The following is a 20,378-nucleotide window of genomic DNA, read 5'->3' on the forward strand; positions in this document are numbered from 1 at the left end:
AAGAGAAGGGAAGGAGGGTATACAGGTTTGAAGAATACAATCAATAATGCAGTTCAATTCCAATTCCCCCCAGCAAGCTTAGATAGAATAGGTATGATTTTAAAACACAGGTCAAAATGCTTTTGAATGTAATTGCAAAGGATGGGAAAATATACTAAAATGCTTTTAATTCACTAAGGCATATTCAGGATAAGTGAGAGTTACTTTGGATTAGTTCAGGTCAACACTAGCAATGATTCATGAGTGATTATCAGATTGAAACGAAATTCAGCAGTGGAAAACAAGAAGCAGCTATTTTTAACATGTGGTGAAATTGAACTAAATTGCCGTTTTGCGGTTCAAAAGATACTGACGTTTTTGTGAAGGTAGATTTTCATAAATAAACTCAAGATTTCAGAATGCCAGATGCGCCTTAGAGATTTACCAACAACAGGATGGACACAAAATTCTAAATGCAGTTCTGGACAGGTTGAAATGGATGGGATAAGATTACTTTAAACTAAGTGATTGGTTCTGTACAGTTCTAGACTAGATACTCACTCCTAGTTTTGGAATGGAATGGAAATGATCCTTGTCATTGATCTGGTCAGGTTTGCACTTCACTCACCACTGGACGGTCTCAGGCACTGGTTCTGCTCACAACACAGCCTCTGGTCGGGGTCTGACGGGTTCTGGATACAGCACTGCTTTCTGGGTCTGGACATTGGTCCTAGCACAGGGTTCTTGGCTAGAATAGAACAGCTCAGCCCGGCTGTTCAATGTGAGAGCCCGTGGGGAGTTTAGGGGTTAGAATCAGGTTTGCAAAAGATCGTGAAAGCTTGCTGAAGAGGATTTAGCTTGTGGATTAGGCCTCTCTTTCAGGTTGTAGAGCTTGGTTCTAGAGTCTGGTCTCTGGATCTATCTGGAGTCTCGGTCTGGATATTATCTGGATCTGGAGTCTTCCAGCAGGGTGCTGCGCAGGAATCAGTTGAAGTGGAAAAATGAGTGTGTCCTTGCCTGTCCTAAGCAGTCTCTTTTTATGTGTTTTCAAAGTGGGTGGGAAGGCTGATTCTACATGCCCAACTCCCTAAGGATTTGATAGGTTAGAGGATTCCCTGTGACCTGACTGGAGAAAAGATTAGCGTGTCAGAATGAGTCAGAGTGATGCTGTGTTTTACAATCTAGTGAAGAAACTCCCCTTTGCTTTTACTTAGAAAATCAATTTTTCCCAAAAACATATTTCCCAGATACACAAGTTGTTGAGAATACATGTACACCTCACAGATGAATTAAGGCAGGTCTCTGTTCAAGCCCCATGTTCCTACGAGCTTGGGTTCAGAAATGACAACTTATTCGCGATTTTGGTGGGTTTGCCAAGATTGGTTCTGCACCCAATTTAACACAGACATACACACCCTCTCTGAGCATATTACTGTAAGTTTGTATGTTTCTGGCATAAACACTGTATCTACAATACTAATAAATCCCGGGGTTTGGTCTCAGAACATCGTATGGCATCCAGCTTAGTCTTGAACCGTGAGTGAATTTGTCATTTTAAGAATCCCAAAGTTTCATATTTTTGTCAGCTCGGTAAAATGTGTTATGAGAAATTTTATAAAACATACATATTCTCTCAATTGAAATCACATCTCAGTCTGGTCCGCCCCCCCCCCCAGAGCTGGGTGAGTCAGATGTCACATGGCCTGTCTCTCCCAGAGCAGTTGTTTGACCAGTTAAACCAAAATCAGCATATTCCTATTCATCTCCAAAGCCCCCATTGTTCCTTCCTCCGGGCTGCAGGGAAAATCTCCTCCCTCCGATTAACATGTCTATGCGACCCCTTCTCCTGTTGGTGAGAAGGCCCCAGGTGTGAAGGGTTCTCAGGGAAGCAAGTCTTTTGAAGTCTTAGCTGCATCGGGTTACTTTCTGATCAATTGCACAGAGTTCCTTGTGAAGAAAAACATACATTTATAAACTTAAAATGAGCAATGTATCTTTAAATAAAGTCTTTTTCAGAATGAAATCACTGTGGCACTTTATATAGCATTTGGATGGAATTCTCTTCTTTGGCATATTTAGCTTCTGCAACACAGCTCTCCTGTCAGAATTTTAAATCGCCAGCACCTGACAGAGGCGAGTAACGGTACTACACCCATTTTGACCGCTGTCTATCTTTAAAAGGGGATTTAGCTTGATAGCATATGATTATTGCTGACATTATATTGATGTGGATTCTTGCAGTAGAATAATGTGGAACACCCAACAAGAAGGTTGGATCTTGTTGGTGATTTGTGATCCATGATTTTAGCACATTTTGACAATCAAGAAAATGAATTCCCAAACATCTCTGGGTTGCTTTTGGCAATCAGTATTGCTATTTCCAAGTGGTTTCAGGCTACCGTGTGTGTAGCCCAATGGTGGTTTTAGGCAGTGACCTCCTGTGCTCACTAATATAGGCAAAAGTGGGTAGCAGCCCATTTTTCTGGTTTTCACTGGCATTTTCTGGTGATCTTTGGCAAGCAGCATGCTTTCCAGTGGCCATTCTGATGTTTCTGCTGCCAGCAATGCACAGTGATGTTGCAGGGCTTGGATGAGTGGGTTAAAACATCCCACACAGCGATGAGACATAAGGGGAGAGGTGGGGACTCCAGAATCCAAAGATCCAAGCACATTAAATACAGGTATCTAAGGATCCAGAAGAAGCTATCTATCTCATTTGCTGAATTGTAGCTTAGGAAAAAAAAATGATCCTGAAACACAAAAACTTGATTAAATCTCTGAAACGGATCAGTACCTTGTGGTCCACCAACAGGTGATGTATAACCTATGCAAGGGCAGAGATGCGAAATTTTGGGCTACGGTTAATAACACGCTTACCCCTGTTAAAGATAGACTTGATTGTCCTATCCAAGCAGAGGTTTGGTGTACTTATTATAAGAAATAATTTAAATTGCCTTCTACTTTTGCTAGAGAACAGGACATGGATTTGGGTTCTCCGGTTGTGGGTGATTGTTCTTGGGATCTTGAGGATATTACTTGGGCTATTAATAAACTTAAACCGTCTAGAGCATCGGGCCCGGACGGCATACCCCCGTTTGTCATAAATGCGGCACCCGAAATATGGGCTGAGTTGCTTAAACCCATTTTTCATGATATCTTTAAAACCCATATTATCCCTAAATCATGGGCTCAAAGTATTATAGAACCCATATTCAAAAAATGTGATGTTCTTAATCCCCAGAACTATAGACCCATAGCACTTTTAGATGCGGCTAGCCAGGTCTTTGGTATTTTGCTTTTAAGAGATCGCAACAAAGTGATTAGGAGGAATGCTTGTTTTAGCAAATTTCAGGTTGGTTTTAGAGAGGGTTTGGGAACCAACTTGAATGGGAACATCCTGGCCCATCTAAGAGATACGGCCCATCAATCTAACATAGGTGAGATTTGTATGGCATCCTTAGACCTTTCCAATGCCTTCGACGGAGTTATCAGAGCGAGATTGTGGACTAAAATGTTGGCAATGAGCTTCCCTCGAAAGATTGTCCAACTCTTAGCTCTGTTGCACAGGAATACCTCGGTCAGGGTTCGCTTGACACAGGAAGGCACTCTTTCTGAGGCCATTGATACTAAAGTTGGGGTCAAGCAGGGCTGCTCACTCGCGCCCACGCTCTTCAACCTATATGTGTGCGATGTGGAGGGCATGTGGCAGGGCCCTTCCATTGCACCGGATAGGTTGGGGAGTTTGGCTATCGAGTGGATGCCCTTTGCCGATGATTTTATTCTTTTTGACCGCACTCCACGTGGCCTTCGTAGAAAGATGGACATTTTCTGTCACTATGCGATGGCAAATAATCTTTCCCCGAATGCTTCCAAGTCTCAAACGATTGTGGTCACAAAGAAAAGAACCACCAAATCCTATAGTTGGAGGATGGGGGAGGATCAAGTGGAGCAGGTCCAGGCTATAACATATTTAGGATACAATTTTACCAATAGATCTAGCCTGAAGATGTGGAAATTGAGCATGGAGGAGAAAGCGACTAAACTAAAGGTACAAATGACATTTTTGAAGGTCAGGGTATGTAAATTCTCATTCTTACCTATAAGGCGATTTTATCTTGCAAAATGTGTGCCAGTCCTCCTCTACGGCCTGGATATATGTACCCATGATATGACTTCAACCCTGAATGTGGTCCAAGGGAAAATGTTGAAAGAACTACTCGGCCTACCGATGGCAGTCCCTAATGCCATTCTCCGTCACGAGTTATGCCTCATTTCACTTAAAGCAAGATATCTTTGGAGGCAATTATCTTTGTTTAGAAAAATGAACGATCCACCATTAAATACTCTATATGAATTGTTTAATAAGGTTGTTAAATCTGGGTCAGTAGTATCTATTAGAAAGTTTAGCGACAATATGATTTTGTTGTTGGGTACACTAGGTCTTTGTCTAGAGGATCTGATCCAACGACCAGGGCTGGTCAAGAGACTTTTATTCAAGGGGGATTGGGTGGATACAGTAAACGGGGTGGAGTCTTACTCCACGTACAAGGAGTATGCACATTTTGGACATGCCAGGGAATTCATTCCCCTCTATTTGAAAAGATTCCCTTGTGACAGGGCGCGATCCATGTATATGCGCTTTAGACTCAATCAGATTCCGACCTTAGAAAGGATACGGTACTGGGGATATAAGGATGTGGCACTTAATCAAGAACAAATCGATTTCACATGTCGATTTTGTGGAGAAACTAGAACTCAAGAGACTCTTAAACACCTTGTTTTAACCTGTAACTATTTTGAGCATAAACACGCAATCTATCTTAAAGACAGATTCAACAAGGATCTCAAATGTCTATCCACTTGTTTTGGAGTTGTTGCATGTGGGGTGTAAACATTTCTGCAATTTTAGCATTGAATTTATTAATCCAAGATATCACGGAGGAATTGGAAAAAAAGGAATCTAATATGCAATGTTTTTATATTGGAAAATTAAGGGCTGTGATAGATGTTTTATGGCAGCTGAATTGACTTTGAGGATCTTTGATTTTATTTTTCATCTTTTATCTTTTACATGTGTATATGCTTGTGTTTAAAAATGAATTGTTTACTTTTAATATGTGTATTATTGTGTATAAGGTGTCATGTAAACTAATAATGCAACAATACAATTTTTTTAAAAAAACAACAGAGACACTGAGCCCCAGACGCACGTGCACTCTTCCACAGAGAGCTGCAACCCTGATTCTTGGAGGCTTGCTGGTGTTTACATGTAGATTTGCTGCAGAATAAACTGTCTGTTGGTGTCCTCATGGGTGCACTGTGCAGATCGATTAGTCTATCGAGTATGGGGGGTGCCCAGACTCACACAATAATGGAGACTGGGGCGTAGGTGTTGCTAACACGGTCCTTGCTCGTGCACCAACTACGTGCCAACGCCCGGGGCCGTCTTTATTGTTACGCGTGGTGACAGCACACGTCACCAGGCGTTACAGCCTGCCACTTGACAATTCCATCCAGCTTTGCAAATAATCGTTTTATTTTGTCAATTATTGTACTGTAATGTTTTAATATGATCTCTGCGTGTCACACTGTGCATTCAGTTGTGTTCATTACTATTAATTCGGGGTGGGAAGGTCTCCCGGATGGTCTCCCCTACTTAACTAAGGAGCGTAGGGTCATACACATTGTGCTGTGATACGGTGCACAAAACTGTGCAGTGTCGCGAAACTCGCGCTAGGTCGTGCCACACCATGCAGCTATGAATGGTAGGGTGTGCCACACGGGGTATGGCGTGCTACTCTGTACTTTGTGATCGTGTGGCCGGGAGTACCAGCATGTGCATTGAAGGTGGAAGGGTGTGTCTGCGCCTTTAAGGCGTCAGTGATGTGGAAGGCTCAAGTCCTGCCACTGACCCCTCTACAAGAGCAGCGCCTTCCGTGACTCTTGTTATGTAGTAGCATCCTTGCACTTTTTCAAAGCCCTCCCACCTTACCATTAGAGATACATTTTGATAAATGTGGCCATGGGATGATACATGTTCAGGGGGGGTGTCCGTTTTCCTGCTCCCCGTTAATCGCCGAGGCAGGCAGACACACAGTAGACAGGCTGTCTGCTGGAGGTCAGGGGGTGTTGTGTGTGCAGGCCAGCTGTGCACCGAGGCCTGGCCGGCGGCTCTCCCCTGAAGGCAGCCCGCCCCCTGTTCGGTCCCACCCCGCCCCTCGCTTGGTCTCGCCCACCCTGGAACAGTTTCTCTTTGTGGCTGCTGCTGGCTTCAGAGGCGCTTCCTGTGCTACTCAGAGCCGGACACCATGGCGGCCACCGAAATCGCACGGCAGATGGTGAGCTGGGCATGCTGGGAGGACGGGGGCGATCACGGGAGGGCCATGGGCATGCCTGGACGCACCGCGGGGCCCGAGGAGCGCTGTGAGACGCCGGGGCTGGGGTCTCTGTGCACGGCAGCTGCACTATGCATGGGGAGCTTCAGTGGTTGGGGCGGTGGAAGGGGGTTATTTCAGGGTACGCGCTGTGGAGGGGCTGCGGGGGGCTGGCACGCGGTACCTCCCTGCCCAGTTCACAAGGGGGCATGGCAGGCGGGCACTCCCGGGCTTCACGCACGACCTCATTCGGGAGCAGAAGCAGCACACGGCGCCTGGGTTGCCGAGACACGGTTGCCGAGACACAAGCCCTATGCGGCCGTGCTCATGCTGCTGTTTCACCCTGTACCCCGGTGCTGCCGTATCCCCCGTTATCCAGCGCTTGCTCATCTCTCGCCCCGGTGTTCCGCTTACTTCGGCGCTGCCTTTGTGCTGGTCTGCCCTGGTGGCAGGGCTGCTGCTCGGCTGCTAGGGCTGGCAGTTCCCTGGTGCTGCTCTGAAGTCGTGCTCTGGCGCTGGGGCTGCTGTGGCCCCGTGTGGATCTAGGTCTCTCTCGGTGCTGGGCTGCGCTGCTCTTGGTCTGCTCTGGTGGAAGGGCTGCTGTTCGCCTGCTAGTGCTGGGGGTTCCTGGTGCTGCTCTGGCTGCTGTGGCCCGGTGTGGCTCTAGGTGCCAGGCTTTGCTGTGCTGCTCGTGGGCTGCCCACCCCGGCGCTGAGTCCCTCTGTGTATTTGCTCGTCTTTAGTCTGGGGAGGTTCTAACACAGAGCTGCCTGGTCCAGGTTTGCCCAGATAAAGGTGCTAGCAGTGCTAGAATTTGGTACAAGTGCTTGATCCTGACTGAGACCATGCGCTGTCCTGAGCAAGTTGTGTTCCGTGCTAAGACTGGCTTTGCCAGGGCATAGCTGTGGGTTCTTCCAGGTGCTCAGTCACACTGAGACCAAGGGCTGCGCCCGGGGCAAGGGGTGGGGGGGGGGGAGTGACGTGGTGGTTGGCCCATCTTGCCTATGCTCCGTTATACCCGGCGTTGTTGTGCTACTTCTGTCATCCTCTCATTGTTCAAGTTGTTGCCTCTGGTCTGACCCCTTCTTTCCCCTCTTAGTCAGACACTGTACTGGGAATGGTGTGACCCTGTGTGTACTCCTTTGCTGCTCTGGGCCGGTGCTGTGTGCCCTTCAGTGCTGCCCTGGACCAAGCGCTTCACTGTATGTGCCGGTGGTTTTGCTTCCAGTCACTCTGCAGATGTCAGACTGTTATTTTAGATCGAGTTGTGACATGGTGGGAACCTGCTGTTTCTGTGTGCACACGTGTGGCTGTGCTCTATACTGGGTGTAGTTGTGCTATAGCATTATACCCTGTTTTTGTGAATGGTTCTAACTGTATATGTGTGCTGCCGTGCTGTGCTATTCATGCTGTCTGAATGGGTTTGGCCGCCACCCTTTACTCTCGCGTGCCCTCCCACAGTGCATATTGTTGCTGCGTGCTGGCTGTTCCCCGCCTCTTTCTTTTTTTTTGATGCCCACTTAAGAGACTCCGATTCACCTCTGGGTGGGCCAGTCTCTCGAAACTACTATGTTTGGTTCATCCACACATGGCTTGCAAACACAAATACCCCCTCCCCCATCTGAGCAACTCTTATTCTGGGATTATATTTTGACTGATAGGTGTATATTTTTACACGAAATATAAAACACCAAATCTACACGCTGACTAATTCCTAGACTGGTTGGAGAGGGGTTGTCTTGAGGACAGACTCATTCTTTTTAATAGCTGGGAAGTCAGGGTGGCCAGCTGCATGTGGAGGAGGGCTTCCCAGGACACAGTTCCTGCAGAGAGGGGGAGATGGTGCTTCCTTTGAGTCAAACGACACGAGGCACGTCTCTGTTGCCTTACTATCTTGTTTATCGAATCCCTCCTGGGAAGTTAGTTTCTCTCAGGAATCCGTCAGGCAGCGCCATTTTACACAGGCAGGAGGGAAATTAGACATTCTGTTTTTGTATTTCTTACTGACCGTGCATGTGCCGCCCCCTTGTCTGAAGCACTACAAGCGGCTGCACGTCAGAGATGCAATCTGCTAAAAATGTAGGGATGGGCATTGCCTCCAACCAGGCGTACAGGGCAGACTCCCATGTTTGTTTGTTTGTTTGTTTGTTTATTATTTGTAATGTGCCGGAAAACCCTAGGGTAACAGGGCGCAACAGATGCAGGAATATGCAAAGCTTAGTTGCAGACAATAAAATATATACAAGGCATAAACACAATAATAATGAAAGTAAGCAGGAATATATACATATATACAGTTAACAGTTCTGTGTCCAGTATGTCCAAGTGACAAGAGCGGGAGGCGGAGCCTGGCTCAGTATGTTTAGACCATGGCTGTCTTCAGCCAAGACATCATCTTGGAACAGAAGTTTTGGTAGGGTAAGTCCATTCTGAGGGTGGGTGGTAGGGAGTTCCACAGTTTAGCTGCTTTCACTGGGAGCTGTTACCTCCTATGGTAGAGCGTTTGTAGTTAGGGACGGAGAGGCATTCTCTATATGCTGTCCTTGTCGGTCTCAAGGATGTCAGTCTGTGAAATCTGTTGATCAGGTAGATGGGGGCTGCGTTATTTAGGGACTTGTGGGTGAGTGAGGCAGTTTTTAGGGAGATTTTGTCTATGATAGGGGTCCAGTTTTTCTGCTGGCTGTGTGCTGTGATGTGGTCTCTTCTTGAGATGCCCAGGGCCGCTCTGAGTGCATTGTTCTGGAGGGTTTGTAGCTTGCTAGTAGTGGCTTTGGAGGACCCAAGATAAAGGGCGTTACAGTAGTCTAAACGGGATAGTGTAAGGGCTCTGGCCAGGGTCAGGCAACTGGTGTCGGATAGAAAAGGTTTGGCTGTACGGATCAATTTGCACGTGTAAGCCGTGGAGGAGGCTAGTGAGTTCACCTGTCTGTTAAAGGTGAAATTGGAGTCCAGGTAGAAGCCCAATGTTTTGACTTTGTGTCCCACTCTGATCGTATTGTCATCAATTATGAAGGATGAGTAAGCTGGGCTTAATTTCTTTAGGCTGGCAGTGGTACCCAAGGTGATGAGTTCAGTTTTATCATCATTCAGGCATAGACCGTGAGTGGCCATCCATGCCTGGATGATGATGTAAACCCTATTCACCAAGGCCAAATCCTTTCCATAATCTCCAGAAAGCGGAAGGAGGATCTGGGTATCATCTGCATAGTTAGTGTAGGTGATACCGAGATGATCCAGATCATCGACAAGGGGCTTGGTAAATATGTTATACAGTGTGGGGGAGACACAGGAGCCCTGGGGTATGCCACCGGTGATGGGTATGGGGTTTGCAGCATCTGTAGGTGAAAAAACCCTCATGGTTCTGCCATCGAGGAAAGATCTAATCCATGTAATGGCCTCGGGGGAGAAGTGGGCGGCCGTGTGTAGGTGAGTGCAGAGGACCGAGTGGTCGACCAGGTCAAAGGCTGCAGAGAGGTCGAGGAGGAGGAGTAGTGCTGCTTGGCCATTGTCTTTAAGCAGATCGATCTGTGTTTTAAGGTCGATGAGAGCTGTCTCAGTCCCACGTTGGGGTCGGAAGCCTGATTGTCTGCCTCTTAACAGGTGGTGTTCTTCCAAGTGCTTCTGTATTTGAACATAGGCGACCTTGTCCAGGATTTTCAAGAGGAATGGTACCGTTGTTATGGGTCTGTAATTAGTGGGGGTAGCTGGGTCAAGAGTAGGTTTTTTTAGTAGAGGTAATACCCAGGATTGTTTTAGGTTGGTTGGGATGGACCCAGTGGAGAAGGAGGCATTGATAAGCTTTGTGATAAATGGGGAGAGGTCGCAGCAGCGTCTTTTATGAGCTGTGGTGGACATAGCTCTCCCTGGCAGTTAGAGGGCTTCAATGACAAGATAATTTTTTCGACTTCGAGTATGGTCACTTTGGTAAAATTGAATCGTGTATATTCACTTGTAGTCTTCTTCACGGGTGGCTTGGACAAGGCAGGGTTGTTCAAGGATGCTTTTTTACAAGATATTTTATTTTGTAACGTAGCGATTTTGTTGGCTAAGGCATTTTGGATATCGGTACACCAATCTTATCTTTAATGCAGGTGTCCGGTGGTGCTATGGGGGTTTCTACTACTTTTAGAATAGAGAATAGTTCCTTCATGTTTGAACTGGCTTGGGAGATACGGGAGTCAAAGGAGGTACGTTTTGCTAGGATGATTTCTTTTTTGTACATGGCCGCTAGTTTGGTGAATTTGATTTTATTGGCTACTGATGGGTCTCTTTTCCAGATGGTTTCACAATTTCTTTTTTGCTGTCTTACGTTTTTGTTCAGGTGTGTTTTAGGCTTGCTTGGCCTGAGTTTGAGAGGGGCGATTAGGTCCAGAGAAGTGGACATAATTTTATTGTATTCCTCAACCAGGGTCTCGGGATCCAAGTTGTCAGGGAGTGAGTTGAGTGTGGGGAGTAGGTTGGGGATAAGTCTCTCCACCCTGATACTCTTTTTGTTTCTCGTGAGTGTGGGTGGGGCTGCATAGGAGGAGGTCTAGTGGTGGACAACAAGAACTATACCAGGTGGTGGTGAGATGTCAGTAATGTTAGCTAGGCAGTTGTAGTCAGCCACCCAGTCAAGTATTCTGCCCTTGTCATGGGTGGGTTTAAGGCTTCTTTGAGTAAATCCTAATTCAGTGAGGGTGTTAAGCGTGGTGATGGCAGCTTGGTCTTCGGGGTCGTTGAAACCCATGTTGAAGTCTCCAAGGGTGAGTACCTGTGTGGCGTTCTTTAGGTTTAGTGGATAGGATAGTGTTAAGATCCTCATCGAATGTGCCGAATGGGCCTGGAGGACGATAGATCACATGGATGTTAAGGGTTTGGGTATTGGTAATGGGAACTTTGGCTAAGAGTAGTTCGCAAGAAGGGACACTGATGGTGGTAGCTGCTCTTATTGGAAGGCTACATTTATGAATGATGGCAACACCGCCTCCTCTAGAGTTAGGTCGGTCTTGTCTCAGGATGGTGTAGTTATCAGGGACAGCTAAAATAAGCATGGGGCCTGCTGCCGGATGGAGCCAGGTCTCTGTGATAGCAAGGAGGTCCAGGTCTTCATTGATAATTAGGTCTGCAATTTCAGTTGCGTGAGCTACTAATCTAGCGTTGATTAGAGCTCCCTTGATTTGGGGGCTCGCTATAGGTGTAGTGGTAGTAGAGGCCGACAATTTCTGTGTGGGTTTAGTACTTCTCTGGTTGGTGGGATGCGGTGGATATTTAGTAAGGTGGTTCAAAGATAGTTTAGGTTTGTGGTTGTTAGGGCTGGTGGGAGTGGAGCTGAGTCTCTTAGTGGTGGGCATGGAACGGGCGAGTGGCTCGTAGATTTTGGCTAATCTAGCTCTGAGTTTTGTGTTCCGGTCTATAGTGAGGCAAGGGATGCTAGTGCTGGAGGTGCCTCAGTTATCATTAGCATTGAGCTGTTGGATGAAATGGAGTTGGGTAAGGTCGCGCACATGGTAGTTGGATGTTGAGGCGGCTTGTTGTACAGTATTATGGTGATTAAGAGGAGCAGGGAGCAGGCAAGGCAATTACTGAGCAGGGGAGGCATGCTAGTTAGTTATCAGGATGCAAAATGCATATGCAGACAGGGTTCACCTAGATACAGGGTTCACACTAGGGCTAAAAATGCATGTGCAGACAGGGTTCACCTAGATACAGGGTTCACACTAGGGCTAAAAATGCATGTGCAGGCAGGGTTCACCTAGATACAGGGTTCACACTAGGGCTAAGAAAGCATAAGCAGTCAGGAGGTGCAACGAATAAGTAGTCTCTGCGCGACCATAGAGCACAGCAAGGTAGAGATTAGGTGACCATAAAGTGCAGCACAATTACAATGTGGTCTTTGCGTGACCAAGTGGCATAGCGGGTTGCTAAGTAAACAAGGATAACCAGATTGCAGTGTGGACTTGGAACGACCAAGTGCAGCAACCACTAATTGCACAGTAAGGGTCGCCTAGATTCGAAAGTTGCAAAAGAGGCATGAAAAGGCAGACGGGGGCATTTCTAGCAAGTACAGTTGGGCGGTAGGCAGGGAGTCTGCTGCGGCGCGTAAATTGCAGAGGACTAGGGGTGATGGCAGTGTAGCTTGCAATTAGCGATGGCCGGAGCGCAAGAGAGCGACCGTGGGGCAGAGCAGGGTTGCACTGTGGTTTGCTCATGGGGTGCACGCACCTTGGTAGGAGGTAGGGCCACTAGGCATGGGAGGCACTGATGCCGCCTGCAGCGACTCACAGACCCAGGGACTACTGTGCAAGCGGACTCCGGCTGAGGGGCGTTTGCCCCACAATCGCAGACTATATGCAGTATATATGTAATGTGTATATATGTGATGTTTTTCATGAATGACCAACGAAATTCGGTCCCCACACACGTTTCTATCGCTAACAAGGCTTCTACACAAGATTAATAGCACTATGTGTGCTTTAAATTGTAGGTGTGCAATATAAGGCACAAATAGCGTGCGACTTTGAAACAAATTTGAATGAGACTGTTGGATTAGGTCTTGACAAAGACCATAGCGCCAAAACACGTGTTAACTTCCAACAAACGTTTTTTATTATACTGCAATTAAACCTATAATAAAAATATCTTAAAGTATCTGTCTAGTTACGGTTTGGTTTTCAACTTTTAAGTTTTTTTTTTTGTTTTTTACATATTGGAGCAATGGCATACACTCCTTTAGTGAATTTGCTCCTATAGGAACAGGTGAGGCACTAATGCTGCCTTCCGGGATGAAACTGTGCTAGTTGCTATACTGCGTCAGTGTTAGGAGAACCGCCGTCACATTGGGGGCTCTGAGGTCAGTGGGCCCCGCTTTCACACTAGTAAATGCCTCTTACTCACCAATTTGGGGTAAATTCAAGCTAGACCGTGAAGCGTCACTGAGAATGTTAATGGGCTATGCTATCCCCTGACTAGTGGTTGTCCCCATTTATGTCCAAGGGGGTTGTTTGGACGGTTGGCACTGCATCGCCTGGAATAGTCCACTTTAAGGATTAGCGCAAGGGCCGATACCGCTCGACTCAACTCTTCTTGGCTAGAGGCTCTGTTAAAAACTATGTAATCGCTCATTTCCTAAAGCCCATTGGTGGTAATGTTAACTCGTGAAAAATAGTTCGATTTAAGTATCTCAACTGTACATGTGGACACAGAACTGGAATACAGAGAAGAGGAAGAGTTTTGCGTGGTTGATATGTTAGCTATGCCTAACACCAGATGCGTATGAGAAATGGGTTATTGTCCCCAACCGGCTAACTGCGAAACTCGGCTGTCTGTGGTGTGCAAAATATATAACCCTGCCTGCGATCTTTGTATGGAATTCCACGTCCCCCGATGGATGTCATCCCAGACAAAGTAGATGTTGGGGAGAGTCATCTAGCCAGGGACAATGTGACTAGAGACCTTAGGGTATCGCAGCAGAACATTGGTGAAAAGTATGTACAGATTAATGACTGGGGTTGTCGGATGAAGGTAGTGGGCCATGTGGGGACGGTGAAGAATTTGGGCAGTGCGGATGTGGGGAAAGTGGCTGACTTGTCTACTTGTAGGGGCTCTGTTAGGATGGATGTGCAAGTTAGTCAGGTTGGAATGACTAATTCTTAATTGAGCCCTTTATCTCCGGCCTTTTTGACCTTAGAAGAAAGGTGCTGTAAGATCGTGTGGCCGGCAGGCACCTAGGATGAATGGGCATGCTAACTAGGCCGGGACGAATAATAACAAAGTGATCCTCCTTGTCCTTGACCTTTCAGACGTGAGAAGAGAGGAGACGTAAGATCTTGGGGCCAGCCTCAACACTGTGTAGCTCTAAGGATCCTGTTTCTGGGCCTTCAAATAGACCAAGAATTAAAGCGCACTCAAGTCAGGTGATATTCACCCCCAAACCCTGCCAGTCTAATGGAACAGATTGTTAAAGATGGTGTTCAGGTTCCGCGCAACAGGCAAAACATCTTGGCCATTGTTATGGAGATTCCAAAACTAAGGATGATAGACTCTTCAGATATTATGCTAGTTGATTTTGTACAGGAAAGTAGAACTGACTTGGTTCAACTCTACTTCTGCTCTAACTTGGTGAAAACTGCGGTGCTGTAGGAGGCAAAGTTATTATCTATGGGCTATGAGGATTTTGAAGCTATGGCATCATTTCAGGGTCACAGAAGTTTGCATTCTAACAAAGCAAGAGCGAGAGTGGTGAGAAACCTGGAAATAAGTCACTTCAGACGGAACCTACGAAGGTTATAATAACCAAACAGACAAGTTGCTTCTAAGGGTTCATGTGCCCTTGGGACAATCTGGTTTCTTTTGCAGGGGATATAGCGAGTGTTCAGACAAACTGGCCCCACATCTCAAAGTCCTTGCATGAAAGGGCAGCATCACGGTTCAAAGAACAGTGACCGGAGGATGAAAATTGAATCTTGGTTTGTTGGAATACTCGTGGTTTCTCACGCTTGCTATTTGATACATTTGGGATGTTGGGTGATGATGAAGCTGAAATTTATACTTGGCTGGAGTTGGCCCCCATTGTCGATGGATTCACGACCTACGTTTCCCTGGCTACTAAAGGGTGTAGGGGACGTCCATCTGGTGGGTTGTTGTGTGCAATTCATGTAAATTTGGGCTTTTCATACACAGAAAATTGAAACCAAGTCTTCGGATATTTTGGTAGTAAGGATACATCAGAGGGAGGGCGATTCTGGCCTAGATGCATGTATGATCAATGTTAGCAAGTCTTCTTTTTCTGCAATTTTCTTTTTTTTTTAGGACATTTCAGAAATTGTATTGTACTGGTTGGTGGAACATGGTGCAGATTTCATTATAGTGGGTGACTTCAATTGTGAGTGTCGGGATCCAGTGTGCTACGAACAGCTGAGGGTGGCAATTCATTTTGGCCCAAATAGGGTGTGGACTATTAATCTGCCACAAATTGGTGTCATGGGATTTAAATATTTTTAAATGTAAACATTGAGCGTGATCGCCTCTGAATTTTACCTGGCACTATTTGTTCTGGAATTCTATCATTGATTACATTTTTGTTTTATGGAAAATCTATCTAAACTGTGTTACGCTGCTTGTGATCACTGACCTCAGTTTCGATGTTACAAAAATGTGCACACAAAATAGGCTTGAAACCCCACTGTTTTTTTGTGAATTTGTGTACTGTATGGTTATTCTGTGAATTTATTGTATATGTGTAATTTATTTTTTAATTAAAACTATAACGCATTAAAAAAAATAAAAAAGAAACCCCACTGTTAGTTGAAGTCAGAGAAAATAGTTCACTGATCTGGTGTGCAAAGCTGGGTCATTATTTTAACACTCAAACAGACAAACTATTGGGAAATGGTGATGCCACCCCTTGTTTTATGCCAGCAAGATCCACCAGTTGTTGGGTAAATTTGTCAACAGGCCAGATCCTAAGAAGGGCTTGGATGTAAAAGCACATGTACGCCTCTATGATGGACAGATAGAAGTAAAGAAGAAAGAACTACATCATAATCTCAAGTCTTTGAACCATTTAAATATGGGAGATCGTTTAGCTAAGGGGCGTAAATTAAATCAGAACTTTAAAAACTGGTTATGTAGTCACAAGGCACAAATGATTCATAAAGTATGTTGAGTGCTATTTCAACAAAAGATTTCAACCTGTTCTGGTCCCTAATAAAGAACGTGGGTACCCAATTTGCTTCTCAAGCTCTCACGATTAATGAAGCTATTTGGATTAAGCACTGTTCCGCTCTATACTATGGAACTGTATTTGACACCGCGCCATACAAACGGGTTGTTGATTGGTGTCTGAAGTTTGACTTGGAGGACATCCTATACATAATAAAGAAGTGTTGTAATCCCTGTAGGGCCCCTGGCCCAGACTGTTTTGCTAGTTCAATTTGGCGGCCTTCATGTTTGTTATTTAAGAATATTGTGTGCTTTCGTCATCTACCAGACTCTCCTGGAAGGATGCACATGTAGTGCTTTATTTACTTTTTTTTTAAAAGGGGGCTAGGGATAATCCGATAAACTACCAACCTATCTCACTGATAGAAGAAGGTTGCAAGATCTTTTCCAAAATTCTTTTGAATAACTTGGAACAGAGGGCTTATCAAGAGGGTGCTATGGAGAAGTTTCAAGCTGGTTTCAAAAAAGGAGTGGGGACAGCTCAGAATGGTTTTATTTTGCGATTATTAGTGGCCCAGGACCTAGCCAACTTTATTAGTTGTACTACCCCGACAATATAACTTGACTTCACCCAGGATATACTATTTCTTCTAATGACGGTATTTTTCCAATCATTCATTCAAGCAATAATGCTGCATTCAGAGGGTCATTGCCAGGTGTTAATGGTCTCGTCCCAAGTTAATTTCAAGGGCCTTCATTGACGACTCTTGCGCGTTACTAGATAGTGGCCCAAGGAGTGAGGTGGTGTTATTGCTGATGGCCCATTCCACCCATTAAGGGTTCAGTGTTCTCTTAAAAACAAAGGTCAAACATTGGAATATTAGGACAGAAGACTTACACCGGCCACTATTGCGCTCTGCCACATCACTGTCTGCAGTGGAACATCCAATATAATTGCCTGTTTGCTAGTTTTCGTACATCCTAAGAAATGGAGGTGGCAGTTTGGCCTCCTGGGCATCTGTCATGAGTTTGCTTCGAGCCTTGTGTTGTGGCCTGTTTCTCTTTCAGGTATAGACCAGCCGATGATGTGCCGATGCTGGGGGTCTGCAACCCGCGGCTCTCCAGATGTTTTTGACAATTGCACCATGATCTTTCACCATTGGCGATGGTGACTAGGCTGAGAAGTTGTCGTTCAAAACATCTGGAGCAGAAGCATCACCAAGGGGATCCCCGGCCCCCCTTAAGAAAACGAGGCCCCTCACCAGCCCGCCTGTCTGTGTTTGCTTTGGTGTGCCACCCCAGTGACCTCGTCAGGCCACCCGTATGAAAAATGTTTGGGGGCACCACTCATCTGGAAGTCCAAAGGTTGCAGACCTAGTCTACACAGCAAGCTCCAAAGCAGTCCCTATTCCCAATCTCAACCCTAGCCTGGGACGGGGGAGCACAGTCATATTATTGTGTGTGGGTACTAGGCAGCTTTTTTCTGGCTTGAACTGTTGCTTGAAAATAACTGATGGTCGCGGCACCCCTTCTGCAAGAAATGGATCTACACACTATATCCCGCTGCTCTGTCTAAACCCGTATGTGATGCCTCGTGTAGTAGTCCTGTCTGTGTAGGAAGGCGTGATAGAATATTGAGCACACCAATGCCGCCATAGGGCAGTCACCTGGGCCTGCTTGTTCTCTCTGTGACTAGGTGATGTCCCAACCTCCTGAGATGGGCAGTCTCATAGTGGGTTCCTCTGGAATGTGTGGGGCACAGCTCATCTATTGCAGGAGCTGCAGTTGTGTGCCCAGATGCGTACACTGTGTAAGGCCTGAGCGGGCAACACCCATTCAAAATCTGCAAATGCCCACTCGGCAGCGCTGTATGGGCATTTACAGATGTTAATGGTGGGCCCAACTATGTTGGCTTCAGGCCCCACTTGTTAGACAATCCTGGCTATGCCTCTGCGTGTGCGCAAGGTTTTAAGAGGAACGGGCTATTGAGATATACTTGCAGCACAAAGAGGTCCTTGAAATGGCAAACTGAACAGAATAAACCGCTCAATCGCACAGGGGTTAGCTGGAGGGGCAGGCGCGGCGACTTGCATAGCATCTCTCAGCAGTTCGCCACCGCTGCTGCTGCAAGCAAGCTGCTGGTAGCTGGTGACACTTTTCATTTTCCTGTGACGGAAACGCAAGTGGAGAGCTCCCCGCCCACGTCTTATGTTTTTCAACTTCCTGTTCTTATTGTTCTCGCACAATGTGCAACATCTGAGCCAACCTCAGGCCGGTGTGTGCCTCATAATTTGAGGGGAAGAGGTGACATTCTGTGCCTTTCGTGAAATAAAACTACTACAAGCTTTGCTTGGGAGCAGACAGACGCGCGTATTGCATGGGGGAAATGCACTGCCTGGTTAGAGGCATTCTACCTTGAGGAGGTGGGGGTCCGGGGGGTACTGCTGAGGGGCGCGCTCGTTTCCTGTGGCTTTATAGCTTCATAGTGGGAGCGTCGCCGTACCCAGAGTTGCACTACCGGATACACTGTATGTCTAGGAAAACGCTGTGCACGTTACGTGCATTTAAAAAAGAATGCCTCTTAAAGAGAGAGTGGCCGGCGCCACTGTTTGTATTCGAGACGCACCGGCTGGGTAGGGGAAGAGATTGTGTAGGTTTTGCATCGTGTCCACACACGGGACAGGCTCTGGTCATGACCCCTCCGCCCCCCCCGTCAGTGTTGTTGTTCCAGGATAAGCCCAAATGACTGATCATTTGTAAATTGTGTACTTCCAGTTGAGCTCAGCCGTCTATAGGAGACTGTGTTCAGTAATGGACTTTTTTGGGGCTATGTCTGTGGACTGCCAGTGGAAAGGTCGACTGGGGCCCGTGTTGAGATGGTGGGAAGCCCCTCGTTTGTGTACTCTTCGTTGACATTCCTTATCTGCAGCCCGGTGGTGTTCCATTTGTAGGTAACCAGGCCAGATTGGAGCAGTGAGGTCACACTGGGAACACGGTGGAATTGAAATTGGCAAAATGCATATGGTTTCTGCAGGACCAGATTGCCAGGCTTCCTGGCGTCTTTTGAGCTGCCCTGAAGGACACTCCAGTTGACTTCACTTGCACAGCTTTTATTGGTGTTCAGTTGTGTCCATTGATTTGTGTTTGTAATTTTATTTAACCATTAATATTGCTCCTGTAGTACGGTGTCCAAAATTCCCTAATACTTTGTTGTGGTGTTCCTCGTGCTTTCATGGGCACCTCGAGGTGGAAACTCACAGGAGCACAGGTAGGTTAATGGTGCATCTTCCCCAGGAGTTTCCCAGGCTGGTTATCTCTAGCTCAGTGTAACTACCACTGCTGAAGCTCTCCCACAATAGAACACCCTACTTGCATCCAAGACCTTGTACTCGCCTCCTCTCCAGGCTACTTCACACAACACACCTCACCCTCTTAATGAACTGCTATGAAGGACAGCATAGTGATGCTAAACCCTAGAACATCTTGCTTTTACAAGAGACCAAATTAATCTTTGTTCAAGCATGTTCTTATCTACACATGAATACACTCTTAACCCCCTTATAACCACAAAAAGAGATGCTGCACATTACAATGAATGAACATATTCACTATCCTCTTAACACATTTAAGGAACTACTTACTCTACACCCCTTCCTCCTACATAACGTAGAACCATCATTTCCTCCAATAAATCTTAATACAAATGGTGGAAAAGACGTAAGGATGCAAAAACAGAAAGGAAATGTAATGCGCAATAGTGTATACCCTGTCATAGTGTATACCCTGTCGTAGTGTATGCCCTGTCAATCAACTTTCACTGCATATCGCCTAATTCCAAGTTTAAGAAGATGACACCCACAACAAACCATGCAGAACTATTAATCCCTGCAAACACTATTAGCTAAATTGCTATCCCCCAAGACGGCATAGAATACTTGGGTACGAAAAATGTACTAATAACTACAGGGTACACTCCCACCTGTTGCTACAATGGAGCACACAGAAGGTACTAGCCCTAAAAAATGTGATGCACACCAACTCGGCCATTGTCACCCAACAGAAGAGGGTCAACCTACGGGTCACTACTCTCACCTTGCATTAACCTACCTACAAGGTGTACGTGATGCACATGTCTGATATTATACATAACGACGCCCCTGAGGCTACACTAAAATGTGTATTCATACCAGTCACACACAACATAGAATTCCCCTATGGCTAACTAGCAATGGTGCTCCTGTGACTGACATTAATCCGGACACTCCCTACTGACTGCAGAGTAGCTTAATACCTGCACGCAGGTCTACTTACTCATTGCTAGCTAATCACCGGATCCATAACCTGGATATAATCCCACGCATGTTGCCGAAGAGAAATACTTGC

At 46.2% G+C, this 20,378-nt stretch overlaps 1 protein-coding gene across 8 annotated transcripts in view; it reads left to right on the plus strand.

Annotated features, from left to right (window-relative positions):
• The first annotated feature begins 5,860 nt into the window (after positions 1 to 5,860).
• The window catches only part of SEPTIN6 (septin 6), a 450,192-nt gene continuing 435,674 nt past the window's right edge, over positions 5,861 to 20,378 (plus strand). For 3 of the 8 annotated variants that reach the window (XM_069612705.1, XM_069612706.1, XM_069612702.1), the window contains exon 1: positions 6,163 to 6,317. In XM_069612705.1, the coding sequence (XP_069468806.1) occupies positions 6,288 to 6,317 (30 nt within the window). In that variant the 5' untranslated portion in view covers positions 6,163 to 6,287. Of the gene's footprint in view, positions 6,318 to 20,378 lie in introns of all 8 variants that reach the window. The other 5 variants (XM_069612703.1, XM_069612704.1, XR_011274161.1 and 2 more) reach the window with 5 other exon arrangements.

Source organism: Ambystoma mexicanum, chromosome 5p (genome assembly GCF_040938575.1).
Source record: "Ambystoma mexicanum isolate Mex_15411 chromosome 5p, UKY_AmexF1_1, whole genome shotgun sequence".
In the NCBI taxonomy this organism is placed as follows: Eukaryota; Metazoa; Chordata; class Amphibia; order Caudata; family Ambystomatidae; genus Ambystoma; species Ambystoma mexicanum.